The sequence below is a fragment of the Squalius cephalus genome, assembly GCF_949319135.1.
Source record: "Squalius cephalus genome assembly, chromosome: 4".
NCBI classification, from domain to species: domain Eukaryota; kingdom Metazoa; phylum Chordata; class Actinopteri; order Cypriniformes; family Leuciscidae; genus Squalius; species Squalius cephalus.
In genome coordinates, this window is record NC_137125.1 from 53,197,526 (window position 1) to 53,224,659 (window position 27,134).

Below are 27,134 nucleotides of genomic sequence, written 5' to 3' on the forward strand. Positions count from 1 at the left end.
TTGTTCGATCTCGTTCATCCCCCGAGTCGTTTCGTTCATTTAAGGGGCTTTAAATGTTGTACTTTTAACAGGCAAATTCCCCGAACACATCCACCTACGCAATCTCAATCATATTCTGAATTAAGAAATCATTATAATGCAGTCGAAAATAATTTACAGGGAACACAAATAATTACTTTACCTTCCGAGTCTTTCGTTTATTTGTCACGTGACGGACGATCGTTCATGAAAGACCCGTCACTAATCCTTACAGACTCTCACAACTTTTCAGATGTTTATTTTGCAACACTCACTGATCAATATGATATTGGACGTGCCTGAAAAATCTGAGGGAATTTTAAAATTGTGATTCGCAGGCCAGGAAGTTGTTTCAATATTTTTTTATTTTACATTTTTTGACTATTTTTGTAGTGTACATATATTTCTATTAATGTTGGCATTTATATATTTTTTTTTAGCCTAGAAATAAATCATATTATGTAATTATAATATTTGTAATTATTTGTTTTATTTTTCTATTAACAACATATATTAATAATATTCTTAAATGTTGTTTAAAATCATGGAATGTTTATAATGATTTGAAATGGAATGGATTTGTTTTATATATATATATACAATTTATTATAATTTAATAAATAATTTAAATATAATTAATTAATTAATTAATTCATGGTATTTTTTTTATCTTTCACTGCATATATGTCTAGTCTACTATACATTTCTTTTCTAGCCTAAAAAAATAGATATTTTTTTTATAATATTTTGTTCTATTTATTTTCATTAAAAGATTGATAATATTTTTATTATTAATTATATTTGTTATTGTTGTTAATTTTTTTTATTATATCCAGTATATTTTCAGTATATATTTTTTTGTATATAATTTTTATTATATACAGTATATTTTATTTAATTTATCTTTTTTTTTTTTTTTTTTTGTAAGTTATTTAAAATCATGGAAATTCTATAGTGACTATACACTTTTCTGGCTTTGTTTCTAGCTTTGAATTGTTTCATTCATCATCAGCTGCAACTTGTGCTTTGGGAGTTGAGTACCTATAAAATAATCTTAAAACAATGAGTACGATTGACTGAAAAAAAACCCCGTATTTGTTGTTCCACAGGTGTGCAAACCCTGGATACTGTGATGCATTCCTCCATTCACACTATTTTCACATGATTTTGCTTTAATACAATTCTTGATGTGAATTGTTTTTACAAATGATGCCTGAAATTGTTTTGATGCTTCTAAGAGCTTAAATTTCAGTTTTCAGTTCACAGTTCTTGCATATGCAAATATACTAACCACTAGGGGTGTAACGATACCCTCAATTCGATACATATCACGATACTGAACTCACGAAACGATATTATTGCGATACTCCAAGACATATGATAAAAGCTTAGCAAAAAATGTACAGTTGATTAAAATGCTGAATTTGATATTACATTGTGTGTGTAAATGAATAGGTTTGGACTGCTGGAAACCCAAAGCACAGGACAATAGAGACGCCAGAATAACAATATTCATGATTCTGGAGCTGCAAATACAGAATTATTTTAGACGAATATGCTTTCACTCTGTCACTGACTAGATATATTTGTTGATTAGTTTAGTTTATTACAAGGACAATGCATATTAACATGACAAGTCAAAATATGCCAGAGTTAGCCAAAAGGCTAGTTTTCATCTGCAGTCCTAGGCCAGATGTACAATAGGCAACCTAAAAATACAATGTAAAAACAACAATTTAATCAAAACATAACAAAATATAACAGAATACAACAAACCCTACAATTTCCAAAATCAACAGAGAGAAAAAATAAAATAAATCAATCAATCAATGTTGACATATTTGCATGCTAAAAAGCCAAGTTTTAAAAGAAGAACGAAATCCATTATAACTATTTAATTCTCTAACTGACGTTGGGATGTCATTCCATTCTTTAGAGGCTTTAATAGAGAAGGCAGACTGACTAAAAGCAGTTTTCCTGAAATTAATAACACAGTCCCTTCTAAATGTACCTCTAGTGAGACGACTGTTTTCCGATCTTAAACTCAGAAACTCACTAAGAGGTGGTGGGGCCAGGCCATTAAGAATTTTATAAGCTAAACAGCCATTTGAAAACTTAACAAAGTTTTCCCAACTCAACAATTTATATTTGGATAAAATCTTACAATTATGAAAATGACGTGGTTTCTTATCAGTCATTTTTAGCGTTTGTTTATATATAGTCTGTATTGGGAGCAAGGTGGAGTGGTTGGCCTGAGACCAAGTAGTTAGACAATAATTCATATGCGAAAATATCATAGAGTGCATAAACATTTTGGCAGCTTGGGTAGACATTAAATTTTATTTTCTTAACAGTATTTGAAATCTGAGAATTAAACTTAAGTTTGGAGTCAATGATAATACCAAGATATTTAAATTCTGAGACAATTTGAATTTTTTCACCGGTCATAAAAATGTCCGGATCAACTGCAGAGTTGGTGGTTTTACTAAAAAAATGTTTTAAATAATGTAGCACTTTTTACAGGTAATAAGACATTTGGCATTATCAGGACACACAAATATCTACAAATTATACATTATATAGTAGTTTAATGTAGTACTGACAATAAAACTTGATTTTTTTCTCACACAGAATTTTTTATTTTGGGTGAACTATACGCAATATATATTGTCACTATCCACGATACATGTTGCATTTTTGTATTGTGATATATTGTGATATATTGTGTCAGCCCTACTAACCACCAGCCTCTCCTGCAGCCCAAGGTCCCTCACTGACGCTGTGGTTCCTGAGGGCCGCCGGTCCTGCCTTTATCCCACCGCTGCCTCCGATCGCTCGGCGTTCCCTACAGGGCTTCTTCCACTCCGCAACCATTAGGAATAAACCCGTCGTTGGAGACTTTACACAAGATAAAGTCAATCTCTCGTCTCCTTTTGAAAAGATGATATTCACAAACTTCAGTTTCACATGGATTCAGATTCTTTTGATTTAACCAGTTTCAGACATTCAGCGATACACATATGGAGTTTTATTTTGGTTTTCATGTGGATGGAGGGAAACCCCTTCAGACTCAACCGTGTCAATCTAAAGTGCACTTAATTTCATGCCTGAACTTCACAAAAGGAGGGAAAAACTACCAAGGGAATATTTTACAGACGCTTTTTTTTTTGTTTGTTTGTTTGTTTTTTTGCAAGTTGTATTTTTCTAAATTGGATGAATTTAGGTTTTTGAGTATTTGTTTTTTGACACACATGTGTTTTGTGGATTTAAAAAAAAGTCAGGAGTCGTACTCATGTTGTAAAGCAACTTTTAACCGGTGATGAATTTTGTATAATAATTTATCGTCTTTATTAATTTTCTAACTGACCTGATTAGTGCTTCACACGTTGAGCAGAAGTATATTTGTATGCCATTTTCAAAGTTTTAAGTATTATTGAGACCCTATTGTTGGAAATGTGTGTACATATCTTTTATTATATATATTTTTTTGTTGTATTTATTGTTGGCATTTCTCAGAGGTTCAAGGATTTAGTGGTTTCGATCTTCCTCAGTCAGATGCATCTTCATAGACCTAAAAACGAAAGGGCCGAATGTTTCTGCGCTCGACCCGTTTAATAATCACTCTCGGATGATTTTTTAAAGGAATACTGACTGAAATGATGATGTACCCACAGTTTTCTAGAGGAAAGGTACATCGCAGTGAGCCAGTATTGGCAGTCGGCCGAGGTCTGTTGCCAATTTTGTTTTTTTAAGATGTCATATGTGGACCTTTTAGTGTTTAACCTCCTGAAATGAAGACCTTCTCAAAGAGACCTTCTCAATTTACTTCCTATTTACATTATTTAGCAATACATTGATCAAAAAGTGGCATTTATATACTTTCTATTTATCACAGAATCCTGAAAAACTGTATCAAGGCTTCCACAAATATATGAAGCTGTTTTCAACACTGATTTAATAACCAGAAATGTTTCTTGAGCAGCAAATCTGCATATGAGAATGATTTCTGAAGGATCATGTGACACTGAAGACTGGAGTAATGATGCTGAAAATACAGCTTTGATCACAGGAATAAATTACACTTAGAAAACAGCTATTTTAAATTGTAATATTATTTCACAATATTTACTGTATTTTTGATCAAATAAATGCAGCCTTGAAGAGCAAAAGAGACTTATTTCAAAAACTTTTTTTTTAATTAATTAAAATGAATTAATTATAATTTTTTTATTATTAGTGTACATCTTGTGCATTAAAATAAATGTTACGCCACATCATGACTGATTTTTTTACAAAAAGAAGTACGGTTGAATCTCACTGAATATATTTCATGTTGACGTCAGAGGCGAAGTGTGTCATTTCTGCGCCACTGACCTCACCAAATCTAAAATTATGATTATTTCCAAACAGGTTTCCCAAAGCTTTTTGTCATGATTTACAATTTGAGCTTGATCTCTGAGAAGGTCTTCATCGCTAGCATAAGAATATTAATATTCAAAGAGACAGAACTCCTGTAAAGATCCTTTTTTTGTGCACTTTTCTTCAAGATTTGAGTACTCGTTTATTTATGGAAGTATTGATATATGAATCATGTATAGTTGTTTCGACTGTGCAAAGACGATACGCTCTGTGAAAGCCAGCTTCTTGTTTTGCTGTGACCCCCCCAAAAAAACATGTAGGATTTTTACCGTGTTGCCTTGATGCCAATACGAACCAGAGCTAGAAACCAACCGGATCCCTTCAGCACCGTCTCTCATGGGTGAAGAAGTGCTTCCATGTGGAGTTTCTCCAATCCATCCACGCCAGAGAGAGAAGACGGCCTGAGATGAGAGGATGTTCGTTACATGTTTTGCCTTTTCCCATTGCACATCAATCATTAGAGATTATTCTATGGAATTATTGACACAATAATATATTTTTTCAAGTAAACTGAATGAGTCTGATTGCAATTGTAATGTTTCTGATCTGAACCCCTTTGTCTCTTATTGATCTTATGGCTCTTTGTTTTGGTCCAATAGTGCCACAAAAAAAAAACTGTGTACTACAGTTCATCAATAATGTTGAGCTGTAACTGTATGAAGTATTATTATATACACGTCCCTCTTGTAGAAATTAATGAATGTTACCATGGCATAGCAGTGCAATTTTTATTTTTATTTATATATATCTTTTTTTATATTTAATATTTTTTTTATTTTACTTTTGCATTTTTTTTATTTATTTTTGTTTGTGTTTTTATTTTTGTTTTCATCTTATTTTCATTCACTAGGCTGATTTTACAATGAATTGAGTGAGATTGCTATGGAAGCTTGTTTCCGCCATGGAATAAAACAAATTTTTATCTCACAATCCTGACTTTTTTCTAGCAATTGTGAGTTTATATCTCACAATTGTGAGTTTATATCTCGCAATTGTGAGTTTATATCTCGCAATTGTGAGTTTATATCTCGCAATTCTGACTTTATATCTCGCAATTCTGACTTTATAACTTGCAATTCTGACTTTATAACTCTCAATTCTGACTTTATATCGCAATTCTGACTTTATATCTCGCAATTCTGACTTTATATCTCGCAATTCTGACTTTATAACTCGCAATTTTGACTTTATAACTCGCAATCCTGACTTTAACTCGCAATTCTGACTTAATAATTCGAAATTGTAAGTTTATATCTCACAATTCTTACTTTATATCTCGCAATTCTGACTTTATAACTCGCAATTTTGACTTTATAACTCGCAATCCTGACTTTAACTCACAATTCTGACTTTATATCTCGCAATTCTGACTTTATATCTCGCAATTCTGACTTTATAACTCACAATTTTGACTTTATAACTCGCAATCCTGACTTTAACTCGCAATCCTGACTTTAACTCGCAATTCTGACTTAATAATTCGAAATTGTAAGTTTATATCTCACAATTCTTACTTTATATCTCGCAATTCTGAATTTATAACTCGCAATTTTGACTTTATAACTCGCAATCCTGACTTTAACTCACAATTCTGACTTTAACTCGCAATTCTGACTTTATAATTTGAAATTGTAAGTTTATATCTCACAATTCTGACTTTATATCTCGCAATTCTGACTTTATATCTCGCAATTCTGACTTTATAACTCGCAATTGTAAGTTTATATCTCACAATTCTGACTTTATTTCTCGCAATTCTGAATTTATAACTCGCAATTCTGACTTTATATCTCGCAATCCTGAATTTATAACTCGCAATTTTGACTTTATAACTCGCAATCCTGACTTTAACTCGCAATTCTGACTTAATAATTAGAAATTGTAAGTTTATATCTCACAATTCTTACTTTATATCTCGCAATTCTGACTTTATAACTCGCAATTTTGACTTTATAACTCGCAATCCTGACTTTAACTCACAATTCTGACTTTATATCTCGCAATTCTGACTTTATATCTCGCAATTCTGACTTTATAACTCACAATTTTGACTTTATAACTCGCAATCCTGACTTTAACTCGCAATCCTGACTTTAACTCGCAATTCTGACTTAATAATTCGAAATTGTAAGTTTATATCTCACAATTCTTACTTTATATCTCGCAATTCTGAATTTATAACTCGCAATTTTGACTTTATAACTCGCAATCCTGACTTTAACTCGCAATCCTGACTTTAACTCGCAATTCTGACTTTATAATTTGAAATTGTAAGTTTATATCTCACAATTCTGACTTTATATCTCGCAATTCTGACTTTATATCTCGCAATTCTGACTTTATAACTCGCAATTGTAAGTTTATATCTCACAATTCTGACTTTATTTCTCGCAATTCTGAATTTATAACTCGCAATTCTGACTTTATATCTCGCAATCCTGAATTTATAACTCGCAATTCTGACTTTATATCACGCAATTCTGACTTTATAACTCGCAATCCTGAATTTAACGCGCAATTTTGACTTTATAACTCCCAATTCTGACTTTAACACGTAATTCGGACTTTATTACTCACAATTCAGACTTTATACCTTGCAATTCTGACTTTATAACTCGCAATAGTTTATATCTCACAATTCTTTCTTTAACTCACAATTGTGAGTAGGCTGTCACGCAATTCTGAAAAAAAGTCAGAATTGCGAAATGTAAACTTGAAATTGCAAGTCGCTTTATTTTTTACTCTGTGGCGGAAACAAGCTTCCATAGATTCTAACTGTCAGATGGTTTAATTAGAATTGTTGTATTTTAAGCTACATTCTCAGTTACACATTGATCTCAAAAGCGCGCAGTTTGTTTTTTTCTGTGAAAGAGAAAGACACTCCGCTTGCTTCCACCTAAAGGAACACGCCTGATGCAATATGAATTAATTCTGTAATAATCTCCATACAGTCAGTCTGATCGGATCAGTTCGTGTTGCATGTGTGCAGTCTACTACTTTGCCATTATTAGTGAATGTCATCGCTAAACAGGTGGTTTGTCATAACACTGCACAATCAGCCCTGAGGTTATTTCCTCCTTTACTCTTGCGTGATGCGTATGTTCATAGATGTATTATAGCGACACCTTCCCAGCCGTAACAATTGTAAAGATTTCGAAGGCCTTATTTTTATACCTGGACTCATCAGAGGCATTTCTCTCATTCCCGTGTCCTTTATACAGTGTGTGTCCTGTTGGCCCATGTGTTCTCAATGATATAGATGTGTATTTTCGGGTTTGATGATATTTTGCATTTCAGCTGTTACAGAAATACAGTTTTCTTACCTGCTTCACTGCGTTCTGGATTTGTATTCAAGTGTCTGTGCCGAGAGTTTATTTATTTAGTGTTTAGTCTTACAGAAGAACAGAGGGGCTTAAAGCCCTGTTATCTATCTATCTATCTATCTATATCTATCTATCTATCTATCTATCTATCTATCACTTCATTTTTTTTTTTTTTTTTGACATTCTATTCATATACAATTTTGGATTCGATTAATCTAAATATTGATCATTACTCTTTATTTGATCTATTATCTCTAATAAATAATAATAAGCATATAGTTATATTAATACTATATTCTTATATCGGTACTATGTAATTTACATAGTATAGATATAATAAGAATAGCCTATTATTTGTAGTTCTAGACTAAATGTGAACATACATTTACTCATCTCACTTGCACAAAAACACTTTCAGTATTCCTCAAAATGAATAAAAATAGTAAAACGCAAACTCTGAATATTACGCAAATCTGCAATAATTAAATATACTGAATTTAAAAAGTATACTTTATGCATTTAATCTCACTTTATTAAGCAATATCTTTGCTGCTAACCATACTAATAAGAAAAATGACTTTATTGTAGTACGTATAACTTATAATGAACTTAAATATAACTTTTATACTAGGCTATTAAAACAAAAAAAAAGTGATATTTTAATAAAAATATGGAAAGAACGAACTTTTTTACATTTATAAACAAACTTTTTGAGTCCATTAGAATGATGTCTAAAACAGTTAAAATGTCACTATTGGCCAAAATTTTCTTTATTAGAAAGGTTAAACTTTTAAACTGCTTTAAGTCCGTTTATTTGCATTGGCATTTGTGTGATAGTCTGATCAAATGCTGTAGCTAAATGTGTGGATTGCTGATAGCGACTCGAACCCCCGATCTTCTCGGTCCAGCCCGGATCTTTAAGCACTAGGTCACGGACCCTGATAGATCTCCAGTGTTTGCTCAGCAGCGCACGTGCATGTGCTGGAGACTCGCATTCGTGCGCGCGGAGGCGTCACACATCATCCAAGAGCTCGTAGAGTCGAAGTATCTTCCGGGAATCTGCGGATTATATCGGTAAGAACACCTAAAAGCTTCGTTTTAAGCCTCGCGACCTTTGATGAAGCGGTTTACGTGCGTTTTAAACGCGCAAAAGCGTCGCGTTTCCTCCCCGAACGCGGTTGTTTTGCAGAAAATGGCGTCATGGTTTTGTTGTTCAGCCTGTGGATGGCGAAGAGACGATCGGTTTCGATTCCGCGCGTGATTATAAAAGGTGTAACTAGTTTATTAGATGCGGATGACTGTTGTTAGCAACACGGTTTGTGTTTTGTTGTGATATTTGTCATGTGTGAGTCAGGAGAGCGCGCGCAATGGCGCGAGGCTCTCCAGCGCCGCGCGCAATGACGAGCAAAGCGCAGCGCGTGCCTGAGGTTCGGTTCGGTTCCGCGCGGCTGGATGTTGATGTGCTAGAAAGTTTATTTTCCGTGTTTGATTACGTTTTTATGCTTTTTCATATGCGTAAATCGTCCTTTGTGGGTTTAAAAACGCGTTGTACGTGGTTCTTCCTTGTGTCTGGCTCGTCAGCGTGAACTTTGGTAGTTTCAGATTGTGGATGAGGTTTTAAAAATACTGATAAAATATGTTGAAGTGGTCGTTTGGATAGCGTGACAACATATGTACTCAAACAGAAGTCAAAGTATCCGGCTAAAAACATGCAAAACGTTTCTACCTAGTAATTTTGAACTTAGTTTAATGCAATACAAGCTTTTGCAAAGCAGCAATTTCTGAATGTCCTCGCTATGTAGGGTTGTCTCACCAGTTGTTTATCTGAAACTGGTTCACGAAAACCGCATTAAACCCACTAGAACTTGATTTTATTGGTGTTTGACATTTGAAGACAGATGTTCATAAAGTGATTGTCTGCTGTTTTCTGACTTGAGGATTGCCTGTAAATGCAAGATTCTAAGTGTACATTTTCTATAGCACTAAAGTACAGGACATTCTCCAAGATAATACTTAAGTACAGTAATGCAGAACAACTTTTCAGACTGGCAGTCTTCAGGAGATTTTGGCTGAACATGTTAGTGAAAAGGCAGATGTAATGACCAGTGTTGGGGAAAGTCTCACAATATAGTGAAACACAAATGTGATGTTTATCGAAAGTAATTTTTGCTTATTAGTTTGGTAAAATTGTACCATCGAAGGTCAGCAACAAAGACATTGGTTAATAAAGTGAGATTAAATACATAAAAGCTTGTGTTATTTAACATTTAGTTATTGCAGGTTTGCATTATTTTGAGTTTGTTTCACCGTTTTTGTTTATTTTGAGGAATACTGAATCTGTTTTTGTGCAAGTGAGATGAGTAAATGCATGTTCTCATATAGATCTACAACATCCATCATGTTCACGCACATTTTACTCACGATTCCTCTCAACATGAGGACAGGAGAGCTGTCAGTCAATACATGGGAAAACAAAGTAACTCGAGCTACTTATTTAAAAACGTAACTCAGATATTTAGTTGTAATGTAGGCTAATGCATTACTAGTTACTTGAAAAAGTTATCTGATTACATAACTAATGTTACTTGTAATGCGTTACCCATAGTATGGGATTGTTGTGTTATATTTATGTAGCCTTTAGAACAGATACCTCTTCTAAAGACACCCACTTCAGTTTACAATCATTAATTGAGTATTGTGAAAAATATGTCATATTTCGTATGTGTATACGCAATACTTCAGTCTCATCACCTTATTTTACTACAAAACTGAAAGAATACAATACAAAAAACATCACATTAAAGAGCATTAGAATTACACAACGTTTCAAATATGAAATATGACTAAAGTCTATTTTGTGAGGATTAAAGGTTTGGGCAAATCTTATATTAAACAATAATGTTCGCATTTTTTCCATTTATGATGCAATCATCAATACTTAGATCAGTTAGAAGTTGTTTAAATAAAGCAAATATTTCCAGCCCATAGACAATTATGATCATCTTAAACGAGTCGTATCCTCCATGTTTGAGTGCAATGATTGGATAGCATTATATTGTAGACAATAATGGGTGACGGTTAATCATAATTGAAAGATGAACATTCCTTTACGCTGCTAATCGGAGCCGGATGTGATGACACACGGACTGTGTTAATGGCCTATTATTATAAAACATATATCAAAACATTTAATTAAGCATGAACGTTTAATGCAGAAGTTAGCTGCCAATGAATTTTGATATTAGATTTTTTTTTTTCTCAGTTGTTTCATAAAGTACTAAGTTTGGTATGATCTTTGTTATTGAATTTTCATTGAAATACAAAATGATTTTTATTTATTTTTTAATTCTTAGGAAAAAGTGTGATGTACACTTTAGTAAATCTATTATAGAATGATCATCTATCTATCTATCTATCTGAATCTCGGGTGTTGGTATCCTAGCAACTGAGGACAGGTCAGAAGTTTACTTGGTATTGCCAGCTTATAATCACTTCACTTCATTCATCTATCTCTGTCTGTGTTTAAAAAGTGATTTTTATTTACTTTTTAAGTATCAACCTTCAGTTATGTCAAGACTGAGAGCATTTGTTGTTGTTTTTCATCCAGACTCCAGCAGAGGGCGACACTTAGAGAAACCAAACCTGTATGACGTTTGTTTTTCAGTGGAACACAAAAGTAGATGTTTAGCAGAATGTTCCTGCTGCTCTTTTACACACAGTGAAAGTGGCTTTTGAGCGCCAAAAAGTGACAAAAAGACCACAAAACACCATAAATGTAGTGTGTATGATTTGTTTGTTGTATTCCAAGCCTTCTCGTGTTGCACAGCTTTGTTTGAGAAACTGACCGGAATTAATTGAAAATCGCCATGAAAATCATGATCAATATTCACTTTCATTATGAGGGAAAGAACAGATTAGACACTCCACTTTAAATTTATCCTCATGTATTTGTAAAGAAATTCCAGTTCTATTGTTCTTTTTCTTATTTTTACGTGTGTGGGGACTTTGTTTGTTTGTTTCCATTTAGCTAGTTATATTAGACCAGCGGTTTATCAGTATAAGTAGTTTGAAATCATCTAGCCATGAAAAAGCACTCATCTTATAACATTACGCTGTCAATTTCAATAACAGTGTGTTTGATGGCTCTGGCTTCAGTCTGAGGGTTTACTGTTAGTGAGTGTGTTTGTGTAGGATCTTATACAACCGATATTTGTAATTCAAAAGCAAAGGGAAGTGTGAAATAGACAGGGATGGAGATAAAGAGACAGGCTCATGTTCAGTGCGTTAAAGCAAAGTTATGATGAACAAACATACTGACAGATGCAATCAAAATATATACAAATTGAAAACCCCCAAGGGTAAGTCACAAATGTGTCAGTCAGATTTAATTATTAAATATAGAAATAATATAAAATTCAAGCTAATAAAACGAAACATTATGAACCTGTATTTTAGTTCCCCTCATTCCACCAGAAATCCTTTAATGTATTGCCATTCAGAACAGGAATGAAACAAACATAAATTATAGTTGCAATCATTATAAACAACATGCATTATAAAGGGCATTGCATATAGACTGGTAAACCGTAATTACATTTAATAAACATGCATTCAGTATTATACATGCAATTTAATAATTACAGTTACATAAAACTGACATTTATTGATTTAATACGTGCTGTTATCCAAACCGGCTTCCAAACGAACAACACAGCACAAGTGTTCCCTCCGAAATTTACCATGCAAAATACACAAGTATATAATATTTTCACAAATATAATCTAATCAATAAAATGAAAACCATTTGCTAATATGTTTATACATTTATATATCTGTGTGTGTGTGTGTGTGTGTGAGAGAGAGAGAGAGAGAGGGAGTGTGTGTGTACATGTTTTTCTATCCCGGTGGGGACTTAAACCTGAATGCGCACACACTCATGTCACTGTGGGGAAACAAGCTTATAAATCATACAGAATGAGTTTATTTGAAAATGTACTGTACAAATGCAGAAAGTTTTGTGTGATGGGTAGGTTTAGGGGTCGGGTTAGTGTGTGTGTGTGTAAGTGTGTGTGTGATGGGTAGGTTTAGGGGTCGGGTTAGTGTGTGTGTGTGTGTAAGTGTGTGTGATGGGTAGGTTTAGGGGTCGGGTTAGTGTGAGTAAGTGTGTGTTTGTCTGTGATGGGAAGGTTTAGGGGTTGGGTTGTGTGTGTGTGTGATGGGTAAGTGTAGGGGTCGGGTTAGTGTGTGATGGGTAGGTGTAGGGGTCGGCTGTGTGTGTGTGTGATGGGTAGGTGTAGAGGTCGGGTTAGTGTGTGTGTGTGTGTGATGGGTAGGTGTAGAGGTCGGGTTAGTGTGTGTGTGTGTGTGATGGGTAGGTGTAGAGGTCGGGTTATGGGCCTTTCACACAGGACGCGGTATGCGCTGCGCTATAAAACCCATTCATATCAATGGCTTGCGCCGCGCAAGGACGTTTTGTTGCTGCATTGATCAAAGTGCAAGCGCAGCGGTGCGCATCATTGACCGCCGCGGTCAAAGTTCAAAATAGTTCAACTTTTGCCGCTGCGCTCTGTGACGATTACCAGCGCGGCCAATAGAATCAGGGGATCCAAACAAGCACGGAAATCAAAATGGATGATCGTCTCATAGACAGACAGATTTACATTAAAAATAGTTGTGTTTTAACAGTCAGGTAACTTGTAGGTAGGCAATGTGTGTAAACAGTTTTTTAATATGTGTCCCCATATAAGTTTTTAAAACTCCGCCTACGTCATAGCGCAGCGCAAATCGCGTTGTATCTGAAGGGCAACGCTGAACCCAGCGGCAAGCCCCGCGCATATCGCGTCCTGTGTGAAAGGCCCATTAGTGTGTGTGTGATGGGTAGGTTTAGGGGTTGTTGTGTGTGTGTGTGTGTGTGTGTGTGTGTGTGTGTGTGTGTGTGTGATGGGTAGGTGTAGGGGTCGGGTTAGTTTGTGTGTGTGTGATGGGTAGGTGAAGGGGTCGGCTGTGTGTGTGTGTGATGGATAGGTGTAGAGGTCGGGTTAGTGTGTGTGTGTGTGTGTGTGTGTGATGGGTAAGTTTAGGGGTTGGGTTTTTGTGTGTGTGTGTGTGAGATGGGTAGGTTTAGGGGTCGGGTTAGTGTGAGTGTGTGTGTGTGCGTTTGTGCGTGTGTGTGTGTGATGGGTAGGTGTAGGGGTTGGGTAAGTGTGTGTGATGGGTAGATTTAGGGGTCAGGTTAGTGTGTGTGTGAGTGTGTGTGATGGGTAGGTTTAGGGGTCGGGTTATTGTGTGTGAGTGTGTGTGATGGGTAGGTTTAGGAGTCGGGTTAGTGTGTGTGAGTGTGTGTGATGGGTAGGTGTAGGGGTTGGGTTAGTGTGAGTGTGTGAGTGTGTGTGATGGGTAGGTGTAGGGGTTGGGTTAGTGTGAGTGTGTGTGATGGGTAGGTTTAGGGCTCGGGTTAATGTGTGTGTGTGTGATGGTTAGGTTTAGGGGTCGGGTTAGTGTGAGTTTGTGTGTGTGATGGTTAGGTGTAGGGGTCGGGTTAGTGTGAGTGTGTGTGATGGGTAGGTGTCGGGTTAGTGTGAGTGAGTGTGTGTGTGATGGGTAGGTGTAGGGGTCGGGTTAGTGTGTGTGATGGGTAGGTTTAGGGGTCGGGTTAGTGTGTCTGTGTGTGTGTGTGATGGGTAGGTGTAGGGGTCGGGTTAGTGTGTGTGATGGGTAGGTTTAGGGGTCGGGTTAGTGTGTCTGTGTCTGTGTGTGTGTGTGATGGGGAAGGTGTAGGGGTCGGATTAGTGTGAGTGTGTGATGGGTAGGTGTCGGGTTAGTGTGAGTGAGTGTGTGTGTGATGGGTAGGTGTAGGGGTTGGGTTAGTGTGAGTTTGTGTGTGTGATGGGTAGGTGTAGGGGTCGGGTTAGTGTGTGTGATGGGTAGGTTTAGGGGTCGGGTTAGTGTGTCTGTGTGTGTGTGTGATGGGGAAGGTGTAGGGGTCGGGTTAGTGTGAGTGTGTGATGGGTAGGTGTCGGGTTAGTGTGAGTGAGTGTGTGTGTGATGGGTAGGTGTAGGGGTTGGGTTAGTGTGAGTTTGTGTGTGTGATGGGTAGGTGTAGGGGTCGGGTTAGTGTGTCTGTGTGTGTGTGTGACGGGTAGGTGTAGGGGTCGGGTTAGTGTGAGTGTGTGATGGGTAGGTTTAGGGGTCGGGTTAGTGTGAGTTTGTGTGTGTGATGGGTAGGTGTAGGGGTTGGGTTAGTGTGAGTGTGTGAGTGTGTGTGATGGGTAGGTGTAGGGGCCGGGTTAGTGTGAGTGTGTGTGATGGGTAGGTTTAGGGGTCGGGTTAGTGCGAGTGTGTGATGGGTAGGTTTAGGGGTCGGGTTAGTGTGAGTTTGTGTGTGTGATGGGTAGGTGTAGGGGTTGGGTTAGTGTGAGTGTGTGAGTGTGTGTGATGGGTAGGTGTAGGGGTCGGGTTAGTGTGTGTGAGTGTGTGTGATGGGTAGGTTTAGGGGTCGGGTTAGTGTGTGTGAGTGTGTGTGTGTGATGGGTTGGTGTAGGGGTCGGGTTAGTGTGTGTGTGTGTGTGTGTGTGTGTGTGTGTGTGTGTGATGGGTTGGTTTAGGGGTCGGGTTAGTGTGTGTGTGTGTGTGTGTGTGTGTGTGTGTGTGTGTGTGATGGGTAGGTTTAGGGGTCGGGTTTGTGTGTGTGTGTGTGTGTGTGTGTGTGTGTGTGTGTGATGATGGGTAGGTTTAGGGCTCGGGTTAATGTGTGTGTGTGTGATGGGTAGGTTTAGGGGTCGGGTTAGTGTGTGTGTGTGTGTGTGTGTGTGTGTGTGTGTGTGTGTGTGTGTGTGTGTGTGTGATGGGTTGGTTTAGGGGTCGGGTTAGTGTAAGAAGAGAGAATATACAGTTTATACAGTATAAAAACCATTACGTCTATGGAGAGTCCCCACAGAGATAGCGAACCAGACTCTCTGTGTGTGTGTGTGTGTGTGTGTGTGTGTGTGTGTGTGTGCGCAAAAAAGCCTACTTTAAAAAACGTGCCTCTGATCGCTGTCCTTTATTGTCTTGTCAGCTGGATTTCGAGGTGTTTGTCAGTACATCTCTTCTTTGGAGTCGCTGGTCATTGCTCTGCTGTTCTCTCCATCTCCACAGAGGCACGTCTGAAGCGGTTTAGAGATGGAGGAAACCCGCTCGACCCCAGCCAATGAGAAGTCTTGTCAGACGGATGACATCACAGGTGAGGCCGCTGTGCCCGGGCCTGACCATGCGAGCAAGACGCTAGGTAAACTTTCACTTTTTGGATCTTGCAAATGTCATATATGACCCTTATTTTAACTTGACCAATGGGATCCATTCTGACCTGTCCACATGACTGGACATAATCCGAGGCGAGATTAGTTGCATTTTAATAGCGGCCCGTCCGCTCTGATCCTTCCCCATTAGAGGATTACAGCAAATTCCTCCAGTGCCTGCTATTGTCCTTCACTCAGTAGGGGCCACTAGAGTCTGTGACCCTTAAAGAGGTGAGGTCACGCCCCATCTCACACACACACACACACACAGGGTGAAATGGTAACATTGATTGGTCTGCTCTTTGCCCCTGTTATAGTGGCCACGCCCATTTGATGATGTGTGCATGGGGGCGGGCTCAGGGGAGGGGCTTAAGTTGTAGGATATAGCAGTTTACTAATAGTACAACTGTTTTCTTTAAAACCAAAGAAAAATAACTTGTTTTCCTACCTCACTGCTGTTTTTCCACTTTGTATTTTCTATTTAGCTCATTTCCCTCGAATGATCTCAGCAGTGTTATTTTAATATTATTTATATACTGATGTATTAAAGTGCTGATTAGTATTTTGAATTGGCTTTTATTTTTATATTTTCAATTTTAGTAAATTTGTTTAGTGCTTTTGTCATTTTATTTCTAATTTACTTTTTTAAAAATTGATATTTTAAATTAGCTTTTATATTTTTGCTTTTTAAACTAATTTTAAAGTTTTATTAGAATTTTTTTATTTGTCATTTTTTAAAAATATTTTCCGTTTTTCATTATAATTGTTCAATCATGTTTGTTATGTTATTGTCATTTCTATTAGTTTTGTTTATTTTGAATTAGCATTTATTTTTATATTTTTAATTTTAAAGTTTTAGTAATTTATATTATATGCTTTTGTAAAAAAATATATATATATATATATTTGTTTTTTTTATTTAATTTTGCTTTAGTTTATTTTTTATCCCAGTTTTAGTATTTTAGCAATTTTAGTACTTCAACTTATTTATTTAGCTTTATCAGTTGTCCAACAAAACTAATATCATCTAATATTAATATATCCTTTTATTTCAGCTTAATTTCAGTTACCGAAAACTGATTTTTAATAGTTTTACTTATAGTTATAACAATAACAACCCTGTCATGTACTACTTTCAGGCAACTAGTGACTCAATCAAGTGTTATTTACCAGCCAAAAACTATTTTTCTTTCACCCACCATTTGACAAGTGCTAAACTTGGACCTTTGGCTCTAATGTACAGACTGAACGGTCTGGTGGAAACAGGCCATCAAACCACAAGCATCAGTCAGCGGTGTTGAAGTGCAGATTGTAGACGGCCACCCCCTCACCTAGCGGTCCTTATATTGGCAGATTTCCGGCCATTCCTCCAGGAAAATCCGTCACGCAGACATAAAGCACCTGCAATTTAAGGCGAGTCTCTGAGGACCTCTCTAAACACACCGCTGGGTTCCAGCCATAAACTCCCCAACATCCCCATCATCAATCTCTGGCTGATTTGGTCGCTTTATCCACAGCTGTGTTCATGCCCCATATTTTACACACGATTGATTTTCCACCTCCTCATGTAGTGAAGAGTTATTGTCTCCCACTGTGTATCTGTTCCCATATAGCTCTAGTGACGGACAATGCTCTTTAAGAGGCGTTTTAGATAACAGCTGCATCTCTAGATATTGAATAAAATGGGGTTTTTGTTTGTTAAACTCACCACAACGATAATACAACCTTAAAGGGGTGGTTGAATATGATTTGACTTTTCTAACTTTAGTTAGTGTGTAATGCTACTGTTTGAGCATAAACAACATCTGCAAAGTTACAACACTCAAAGTTCAAAGCAAAGGGAGATATTTGCTTTTAAAGAAATTGTTTTTAAGGACTACAACAAACGGCTGGTAGGGACTACACCACAGGGTTAGTGACATCACCAACCCTAAAATTTACATAAACCCCGCCCCCGGAACACGATTTATAGATTATCAAGACAGAATATGCTAATCAATGACTAGAAGATAGTTAACTACACATAAGCTACATAAATTCATCAACTAAGCATTCAGAAATGTCCTGTTGCTTCTACATGTTGTCACTTCTTCTTGAGTCTCTCCATCATTCTGACTTCGGTTTGAACATAAAAGGCTAAAAGTTTTTGAAATTTTCAGGGCATGTGTGTGTGAGTGCAAGCTCTTGAAGCTCCGCCCCCTGTGCCGGGAGCAGCAGCTCATTTGCATTTAAAGGGACAGACAAAAACGGTGTGTTTTTGCTCACCCTCAAAAAGTGACAATTTTAACATGCTGTATAAAAATATCTGTGGGGTATTTTGAGCTAAAACTTCACACACTCTGGGGACAATAAAGACTTATTTTAAATCTTGTGGAAAGGGCATTATACCACCCCTTTAAGTTTGAGCAATAATAATACTAGTGTTATTTGCAAACTCCACTAATAAAAGTATTTTCTGTAATGTTCTCCACAAACTAGCGCTTCATTAATCACAGCCTTGAAATATTGGCAAACGTAAGAGATATGATCCGATTTATCCAGTGGGAAAAATGCGTGTTAAATCAAGGCTTTTGTTTCAGAGCCAGACGCTTTCGCAAAAATACTCATCTAGACAGCCGCCATCAATAATGCAAACTTTAATAAAGTCTCATTTAGAAAGCACAAGCTGAACCTCTGAATGGATATGATTCATATCAGTGAGATTTGCCATCCAAAACACACTATCATGAGCACAGCAAACTCGACTTCAGATGATCATTTCTGAATAATGAGTTTGTCTGGGGAGAATTATTTAAAGAGATTCAGCCTGACAGACTGTCATAAGTGTTAATAAGAGAGATAGGCAGTATTATAACCGAGGCTCTTGATTCACTGGATGTTTTCTGTGATGCAAAGGAAGCATGTCTTTCATTTGCATCACACTTTCCTTTCTTTTCCCTGTTTACACCTGGTATTAAGATGTGTTTTTGGTCAGCATGATCAAATCTCAAGTGGACGACACTAAATACAGGTGTAAACGGGGTCTAAAACAATCAAATCAAACTCTATACGGATGGCGCAATTTATCTGGATAGGTTTTTCTTTCCTTTTTTTTAACGATGACAAGCCGGAATGAAAACAAGCCGAAATTAAATAGGAGTAACGAGGCTATTTTTAAAATGTCCACTTTTGACCACTTCCAGAGGTAGTCGAAAACGCATCGCTTTTCTAGTGTAGACGCCAAAGGTGTCAAGAAACGACGTACAAATGCTTCGTTACCTTACTTGCGTAGAAATTTGGGTATCTATACTTTACTGAAGTAATTATTTTTCATCCGACTTTTTACTTCTACTCCTTAAATTCTCACGCAATTACCTGGACTTTCTACTTCTTACATTTTAAAAATAGCCTCGTTACTTCTATTTCATTTCGGCTTGTTTTCATTCCGGCTTGCCATCGTTAAAAAAAAGAGAAAGGAAAACCTATTCAGATAAATTGCGCCATCCGTATAGAGTTCATTTGATTGTGGTTGGATGAGAAGTATAAACATATACCATTCCTTTTTTTTTTTTACTTTTCTTTTTATTTCCTTTTATCAAGTGCAGTACATGTACTTACCATAGTAATAACAGTAAATTATGCATAATTACATGCAACTAACCCTCAACCAAACCCTAATCCTACCCTAACCCTATAGTAAGCACATGTAGTTGCTTAATATTACTCAGTACTTAAATATATAATTACACTGTAACAATGACAGTATGTCACAAATGAACTTTCTGATGGTACAGTAAGGTGTCACGGGTAAGTCTACAAACAGAATAGCAGTCCATAGATATCTTTCATCCTAACCATAGTACATGTGAGGTAAGATCTTTAACATGCACCATTCCGACACCCTATTGGTTTGTACGCGATCCATCGCACCTGCACATGACACAAATCACGTTACACTCCAAGCAAGAACATAGCCAGCCAAAAAAAGTTTGAAGTTTGACTTTTTGCACCATTACAATACTTATAGGCAACTAGTCATCATATCTTCCGCTCAGTAGTACACATATGGTTCTTTAATGTATTTGCATTGTACTAAAATGTGGGTAGTGCACTATAGGCTCCTGTGGCGCGGCCTAAGCTTTTGTCCTTAATGCTATTTTTTTCCTTACATTACTTTTACTTGTATACTTCAAGTAGTTTTGAAACCAGTACTTTTACACTTTTACTTGAGTAAAAAGCTTGAGTTGATACTTCAACTTCTACAGAAGTCTTTTTAAACCCTAGTATCTATACTTCTACCTGAGTAATGAATGTGAATACACCTCTGGTAGACGCTCATGTGGTCGAATGTGTTCGAACAGCAACAAAAGACCATCTACTGACCTAATGCGTAAACATTGTGGGAAGAGCTCTATCCACGAAATGAAAGCTGTTTTTCTGTTTTCTCCATGTAAATCATATGTAAATGGTGCGAGTTTATTTCATCCATTGAAAAGATCTGAAAAGCCCTTACATTTACCCACCCATAGACCTCGGAGAAATCAGGACAGAAGTGGACAAAAGAGACTGATTAAAACACCAGGAGTGAACAGGAATGAGTCTCCCTCGTCTACTTGTGATCCAAAACGCATCTTAATACCAGATGTAATCAGGGCCTCAGTCAGTGACTACATTAGTGGAGTAATGTAGGGAATACATTACTTTTTGTACATTTGTACATCCTTATGCATTGCTTTCTGCCAGGACTTTTACGGGCTTTTCCCAAATAACGGAAGTGACCTCGATGTCCGGGTTAGCGGTAGCATGAGCCGTCAGGCAAGTGTTATTTAAATAAACTCCTGATGTACTTACAAACTTTCCAATGCCTTGTTTTATGAGTACAGAACCTATTTGTACTACTGTAGAAGTTTGGTGCCATTCTGGGCATTATTAGTGGAGTAATTTACGAGATACATCCTTGGATCCATTCGATATCTCTAAATAAGCTCTAACTTTAATAATGTTCAACCAAGGGAAAAAGGCTTCTGGGGGGGTGTTTGGCTCGAGGTCATGGTGCAAAGGACCCTAGGTTGAGTTTACCCCGAACCATCCCTTTATCGCATCGCCGCGTCTGGTTAGGACACAGTGTAAGAATACTCTGTTTTTCTGTTTCAGTTTATTCCACAGAACCTGGAGATCCTGCTCTGCTACAAACACAGCTGCTCACATCCAAATCTGGCATCCATCAGATCATTGAATGTTTCCGCACAGGTGCTTTGTGTAACCTCACCTCTACTTCATCTCTTTGTAATCATAGTAGAACAATCCATTATAATGAAATGGAAAGTATGTGGAGCACCGTTGTCTGACTCGGCACAGAATCTCACTGACTCCTATCACTGCCCTCTTGTGGTTATTTGCAGGCACTGCACAGCTCAAACACATTCTCCTGAAAGAGGTGGACACAATCTTTGAGTGCAAACTCTGCCGCAGTCTCTTCCGTGGCCTTCCCAATCTGATCAAGCACAAGGAAATCTATTGTTTCACTCGAATGCCTGAACCTGATGGTTAGTATAACAATGCCTTTCTGCTGTTCATTCAATCCCCAAAAGACCAGTGTTGAGTTTGCCCTGATATTTTTTCATTGGCTTATGGAAATAAAGCGTAATTATGTTTTGGTGACATTGATTCTGCCCGTTCTGTTTATTTTCCAGCATCTAATTGTGCAACTTTTGTTGCATCTGTGTTAGTGCTACTGTACTTTTAAGAAAGACTTCTATATGTAAATTAAATTGTTTTAACTATACATATACTAACACATTTTACACTGCCATTAATTAGGGTGTGTCAAGATGCATTACTGTATGCCGTTGATCCTGTTATGGTTGTGATAAGGGTCATCAAACTGAACAAAAATTAACTACACAATTAATCTAAATTGATAGCTACCGTCGTGATTAAAGTAAAAGTGAAAATTAATGAAAAGGCATTACATTTAGTTCCTTTTTTTTAATTATTTTGAAAAAGTAGGCATTTTAAAATGACACTAATCTCATAAAATTATGCAATTATTCCGCCTTTGAACAGATTTGTTGATGTTGTTAACTTTTTATTGTTTACATCATGCCTGTTGTGTTCTGATCAATTGAATCAGCTGAATAAAAATAAGAATTTGACATAAAAGACAACTCTAATACGTTTAATAATGTAATTATTAAAATTGCCTTTACAACATTTAAAAAAATGCCCCTGAAAATCAATTACAATTTAATAGAAAAGTTAATTTCTTACCCTGGTTGTGATGATATAACTGAATTTGATATCTGAACTCAGTTTTGCAGGTTAGTTTGAAATGGCTTGATGTATCTAGTGTTATAGTATTTCTAAATAGTGCTCTTTAATATCAAAAAAGTGTTTTCCATGATATGATCCCGTTAACTAACATCTAGTTCCGGTTTGTCTTCTAGACTCCTCTGGAGATGACAAAAAAAGCATGAAAGAACTTATTGAAGCCATCTATTCCTGCTCGGATAAAGAGGAATACGTTCTGAAATTCGAGCCGATTGCCAGCAACCAGAACGCCGTGTACCAGTACCTGTCGAAAGAAGACGACCTCCCACCTTCATCCCAGAGTCCCAATGACACGAACACAGAGAGCTGGAGGCACGACCCCTCCGACAGCCGGGTCCGGTTAGATGAAGCGGAGAAGAATTGCATTGATGACGAAGATGAAAGAGAGAACATGGACAAAGGAGAGGAAGATGCAGAGGAAAACATGGAGCATCAGGATGAGCCGACGGAAGAAGACTCGGACTCCTGCAGATGCCTCCTCTGCAATAGGACATACAGGGTTCGAGGTCACCTTAATAGACACCTGCAAACTGTTCACAAGATTATATCCTCCGGCTCCTCAACCAACTCTACTGATCCCACGTCCGAATCCAAGAAAATGGTCAACGGGAAAGCCCCAGACAGTCCCGGCTCCTCCTGTAACTCCCAGAGCCAGAAGAGCCCTAAAGAGGACAAGGTGCCGTCCAAAGCCGAATTCTCCGTGGGCTTCGACTTCAAGTCGCGCTTCTGCAAGCTCTGCAAACGTTCATTCAGCTCCGTGCAAAACCTGGAGAAGCACATCGAGCTGCACACGGACAACGGCACGGACTTCTTTGTGAAGTTTTACAGCTGTCCGCTCTGCCGTTACAAGACGCGCCGCAAAAGAGACGTGCTTCGCCATCTCTCGGACTTTCACAAGAAGAAGTCCTCCTACATCTGCCGGATCTCGTCGTCGCTGGAGAGCTACGCCGTCAAGAAGCCGGCCGAGGTCGTGTTGAACAAAGAAGACGCGAAAGATCACGGTCAAGAAGAAGTGAAAGTCCAGCACAACCACACTTCACCATATCCGACACGCAGGAACCTGAAAGCACCTGGAGTAATGCGCAAGACCTTGAAGACTGGGAAAGGAGCCAATAGCAAGAAAGTGAAGGCCGGTAGCCCCAAAGGGAGTGTGAATAAGAAATCTCTGCATGTGTGCAACATCTGTGGACAGAGCTTTAAAAAGGCACGGTATCTAGGGTTGCACAAGAGAAGCCATCTAAAAACCGCAGCAAGGAGCGCAGGGATCCGAACAAGATCCAAGGTCATGCTTTGGTGAGTGTATCTCCTAAAGAGTCAACATGTCTACACAACAGCAGGTTATTTTTCATTTAAGCTATTGAATAAAATACAAGTATTTCTTGTTGCTTTGTCCACCAACTTTTTTTTTTTTTTTTTACATAGCTCTTGAAATGCTTTCTGCAATTACATTCTTGACCAAAAAATAAATAAATAAAAAGCATGCAATTCTACCTTTGCATTTGGCTAAAACATCTCAGATGGCCGATCACCTCATTGCATTCTTGACAAATAATGCATGCAATTCTGCTTTCAAATTTGGCTAAAAGATCTAAGAAGGCTGACCACTTCATCGCAATGCATTCTGTAATTGCATACTTGATTAGAAATTCATGCAATTCGACCTTTGAATTTGGCCAAAGCATCTAAGAAGGCCGATCACCTCATCGCAATGGATTTTGAAACGGCATTCTTGACAAAAAATGCCTGCAATTCTGCTTTCAAATTTGGCCAGAACATCTCAAAAGGCAGATCACTTCATTGCATTGCATTTTGCAATTGCATACTTGACAAAAAAACAATAATGCATGCAAATACCTGCCTTTGAATTTGGCCAAAACATCTCAGAAGGTAGTAGTGTTATGCTGCCTATATTTAGGCTCAATCGTGATACAAAATCAGGAGTTGTCGAGGTAGGAAGCTCACTAGTGTGTGTGCAGTTGTGTCCTGTGCTAGCATGTGTTCGTTCTGCCTCTGAACTTCAATGGCGAAGGAGACGGTGTGTGTGGAGAGAGGAATTGTGCTTTGATTGGCGGATTGTTACTGCAGCCTTGCTGCTAATGAATAAGAGAACTCCCAGGGTGCACTTCCAGCACGGGAGAATGAAGCGTGGATGTCACTGCAAGGCCCCGGAAATCAGACCGGTCCGGTCTCACCTCGAGGTTTAAAGAGCCATGAGGGGGGCTTCTTTAAGAAGCAATTAAGATAACTCACCCGTGTCCTTGGAAACAGGGCTCGTATTAATCACAACGCTCTGTCACAGGACCCGAGAGACAAGAGAAGCTCTCTGATCATCAAATAAGGGTGACGGGGTTGCCTTGGGTATCCATGACCATTCTTGACTTGCTTTTTTCCCCGTTAATGCTCCATTTTCTCCCCGTGGTGGAAGTCCATATGTCACTCTGACAGTTAGCATTTCACTTGTTCCTTTGGGTCTCAGTCCTGGTGTTTGTCTCTGGGTTGCAGTAAGTTACATCTAACAGGAAAACACATGAAGGCTGGATTACCAGCTGCTCCCAGTCCAACTGTGGCAGAGTTACCTACGCAATAAACTGGTTACTTACGCAATAAACTGGTTACTTAAGCAATAAACTGGTTACTTACGCAATAAACTAGTTACTTAAGCAATAAACTATAGTTACTTAAGCAATAAACTATTTACTTAAGCAATAAACTATTTACTTAAGCAATAAACTAAACTAGTTACTTAATCAATAAACTACTTACCTAATACCTACGCAATAAACTAGTAACCTACGCAATAAACTGGTTACTTAAACAATAAACTAGTCACTTAAGCAATAAACTAAACTAGTTACTTAAACAATAAACTACTGCAGTCTGTGCATATTGTATCTGATAAACATTTAGCCTCAGTGCAATATTATATTATATTATTTATTTATTTATTTAATATTAAATTCAGTGTTTGGTAAGTTACTATAAAAAGTAATTAATTACTAACTGCTAATTACATTAAGTTCCTGTACCAATTACTCGCTCTAAAAAGTATTTCTTAGATTATTTCTTTCTAAATCCCGTATCAACCTCGCCCAGTTGAACAATACAAGGATAGAGATGAAACTGCTCCTGTAATTCTGTCAATTAAATGTGTTTTATATAGAATTGTTCTAGTCTATACAGTATTTAATGCAATTACATCAGAAGTAACTAGAATTAAATTACTGAAAAATGAAAGAGTAATCCCTTACTTTACTTTTCAGGAGAAAATCAATTACAGTAACTATTTAGTAATGCATTACACCCAACACTATATATTACATTACATTACATTACATTACTTTACTTTACTTTACTTTATTTAATTTATCAGTATTGTTCAATATTTCATTTTGATTGTTCCTCTCTTATATTTAGATGAACTTTAAGTGAGCATTAGAAAAGGGGAAAGGAACAATAATTAAATAACACTGAGTATAATCTTTCGAAAATCTCAAAATGAATATGATATTTTTTTTTTATTCTGTACATTATAGTGTTGTGATGCCTAAATTCACTTGTAGAATTTATAAACTTTTATTTTTAGTTTTTTATTTATTCAGACAAAATATTATAGGACTTATATAATTTAGTATTTTGGCTACTATATATAATAATAGCCTAATAATAATAATAATAATGATAATATATTACTAAATAATAATACAAATATTTTAAAGTGTCGTTTAACTGACCATGATGTAACTTACAAGAAACCCAAGACACTTCAAATTTCATGATATTACTATAGTACATGCCCATAAAAATATGGTTTTACCATGGTACATTTCTGAGATATCATGGTAACTTTCTATCACTCTGTTTTGGTGTCTCTCTCTAACTTTCCTGTCTCTCTTTATTAGATATTTTCTGACAGCGACCTGGACTTCTGGCAGCGACGGTGGAAAGACACACTGGACAGTGGAAGTGACAAAGAAAAGCCCAGTTCTGTACAAAACAAGACTTTAAACAGTTTGCAGGGTATAAGAAACCCTCGGAAATGTGTGTTTGGGCTTTCCCGTCGTCCCACACACACATATTGGAGAATGTAACGGTACAGTATTCTCAGCTGTGCTCTGGTATCTGTTTACCACTCTCGAATGTAAGAGGAAATATATTTATGCTTTCTATTCCCCTGCTGACATCAATAAGATTTGACGTATCCGTCCGAAAACGGCCAGGCGATTGTTCCAGGTCCAGTTGCAGTGAATTGGCCTCAGGCGGAGCTTCAAGACACACATGCTCTTGTTGAACTCGGCCGCTGGACGCTGGCGATTGACTCCCATCAGGCTCATTGGTATTCAGTGATAAGATCTGGATGTGTTTCTTCTCCATCACTGGACACTGAAGACCACTGGAACGGCATGAACTCGGACTCCGCTTCAGTTATATTAAGGGAAAGGTGTGTTTTGTGCTTGAACACACACATGCTCTGGGGAAGACGAGAGCTTGTGTGAACTGCACTTTCTATGAGATCTGTTTAGTAGTGTCCTCCTGCAGTTCTCTCATTAATTCGTCTGATATCAGTTTTAGATTCTTCTTATGTTATTTTACGCTCTTCATTTGTCTGTTCACATTAAAAAAAAAAAGTGAACAGGTCTCCGGATGCATTCACTGTGCTTATCTGTAGATTCTTTGTTTAACCTTATGGAGACTTGACGGATAGAAGTTGGTAGAAGTGTTATTTCTAATTTTTTTTATTTTTCTGTTTTCTTTGTATTGACCAACAATAAACAGAGAAAATTAACATATG

At 37.2% G+C, this 27,134-nt stretch overlaps 2 protein-coding genes and 1 long non-coding RNA gene across 4 annotated transcripts in view; 2 read left to right on the top strand and 1 right to left on the bottom strand.

Annotated features, from left to right (window-relative positions):
• Positions 1-4,882, top strand: part of atxn7l1 (ataxin 7-like 1) — a 31,530-nt gene extending 26,648 nt beyond the window's left edge. The window contains exon 11 of the mRNA XM_079870092.1: positions 2,778-4,882. Within this exon, the coding sequence (XP_079726218.1) occupies positions 2,778-2,795 (18 nt within the window). The 3' untranslated portion in view covers positions 2,796-4,882. The remainder of the gene's footprint in view (positions 1-2,777) is intronic.
• Positions 2,805-7,767, bottom strand: LOC307158007. Its single transcript, XR_013821169.1, has 2 exons — positions 6,809-7,767; positions 2,805-5,576 (listed from the first exon to the last, which is right to left on the bottom strand). It is a non-coding gene; the product is annotated as an uncharacterized lncRNA (long non-coding RNA).
• Positions 7,768-8,625: 858 nt separating this feature from the next.
• Positions 8,626-27,134, top strand: znf800b (zinc finger protein 800b). Of its 2 annotated transcripts, none has more exons than XM_079870108.1 (6): positions 8,626-8,834; positions 15,897-15,981; positions 21,170-21,265; positions 21,418-21,561; positions 22,462-23,638; positions 26,245-27,131. In XM_079870108.1, coding segments are annotated over exons 2-6 (1,479 nt in total). In that variant the 5' UTR covers positions 8,626-8,834; positions 15,897-15,920; the 3' UTR covers positions 26,246-27,131. The 2 variants fall into 2 exon arrangements, with proteins under 2 accessions (XP_079726234.1, XP_079726233.1); XM_079870107.1 differs by having other exon boundaries at positions 8,627-8,834; positions 15,897-16,026; positions 26,245-27,134.

Coding starts and splice junctions, on each gene's coding strand:
- znf800b (XM_079870107.1), top strand. CDS start 15,921: ATGGAGGAAACCCGCTCGACCCCAGCCAATGAGAAGTCTTGTCAGACG. Junction 16,027..21,169: donor CCATGCGAGCAAGACGCTAG/GTAAACTTTCAC, acceptor TTTCTGTTTCAG/TTTATTCCACAGAACCTGGA. Junction 21,562..22,461: donor TCGAATGCCTGAACCTGATG/GTTAGTATAACA, acceptor TTTGTCTTCTAG/ACTCCTCTGGAGATGACAAA.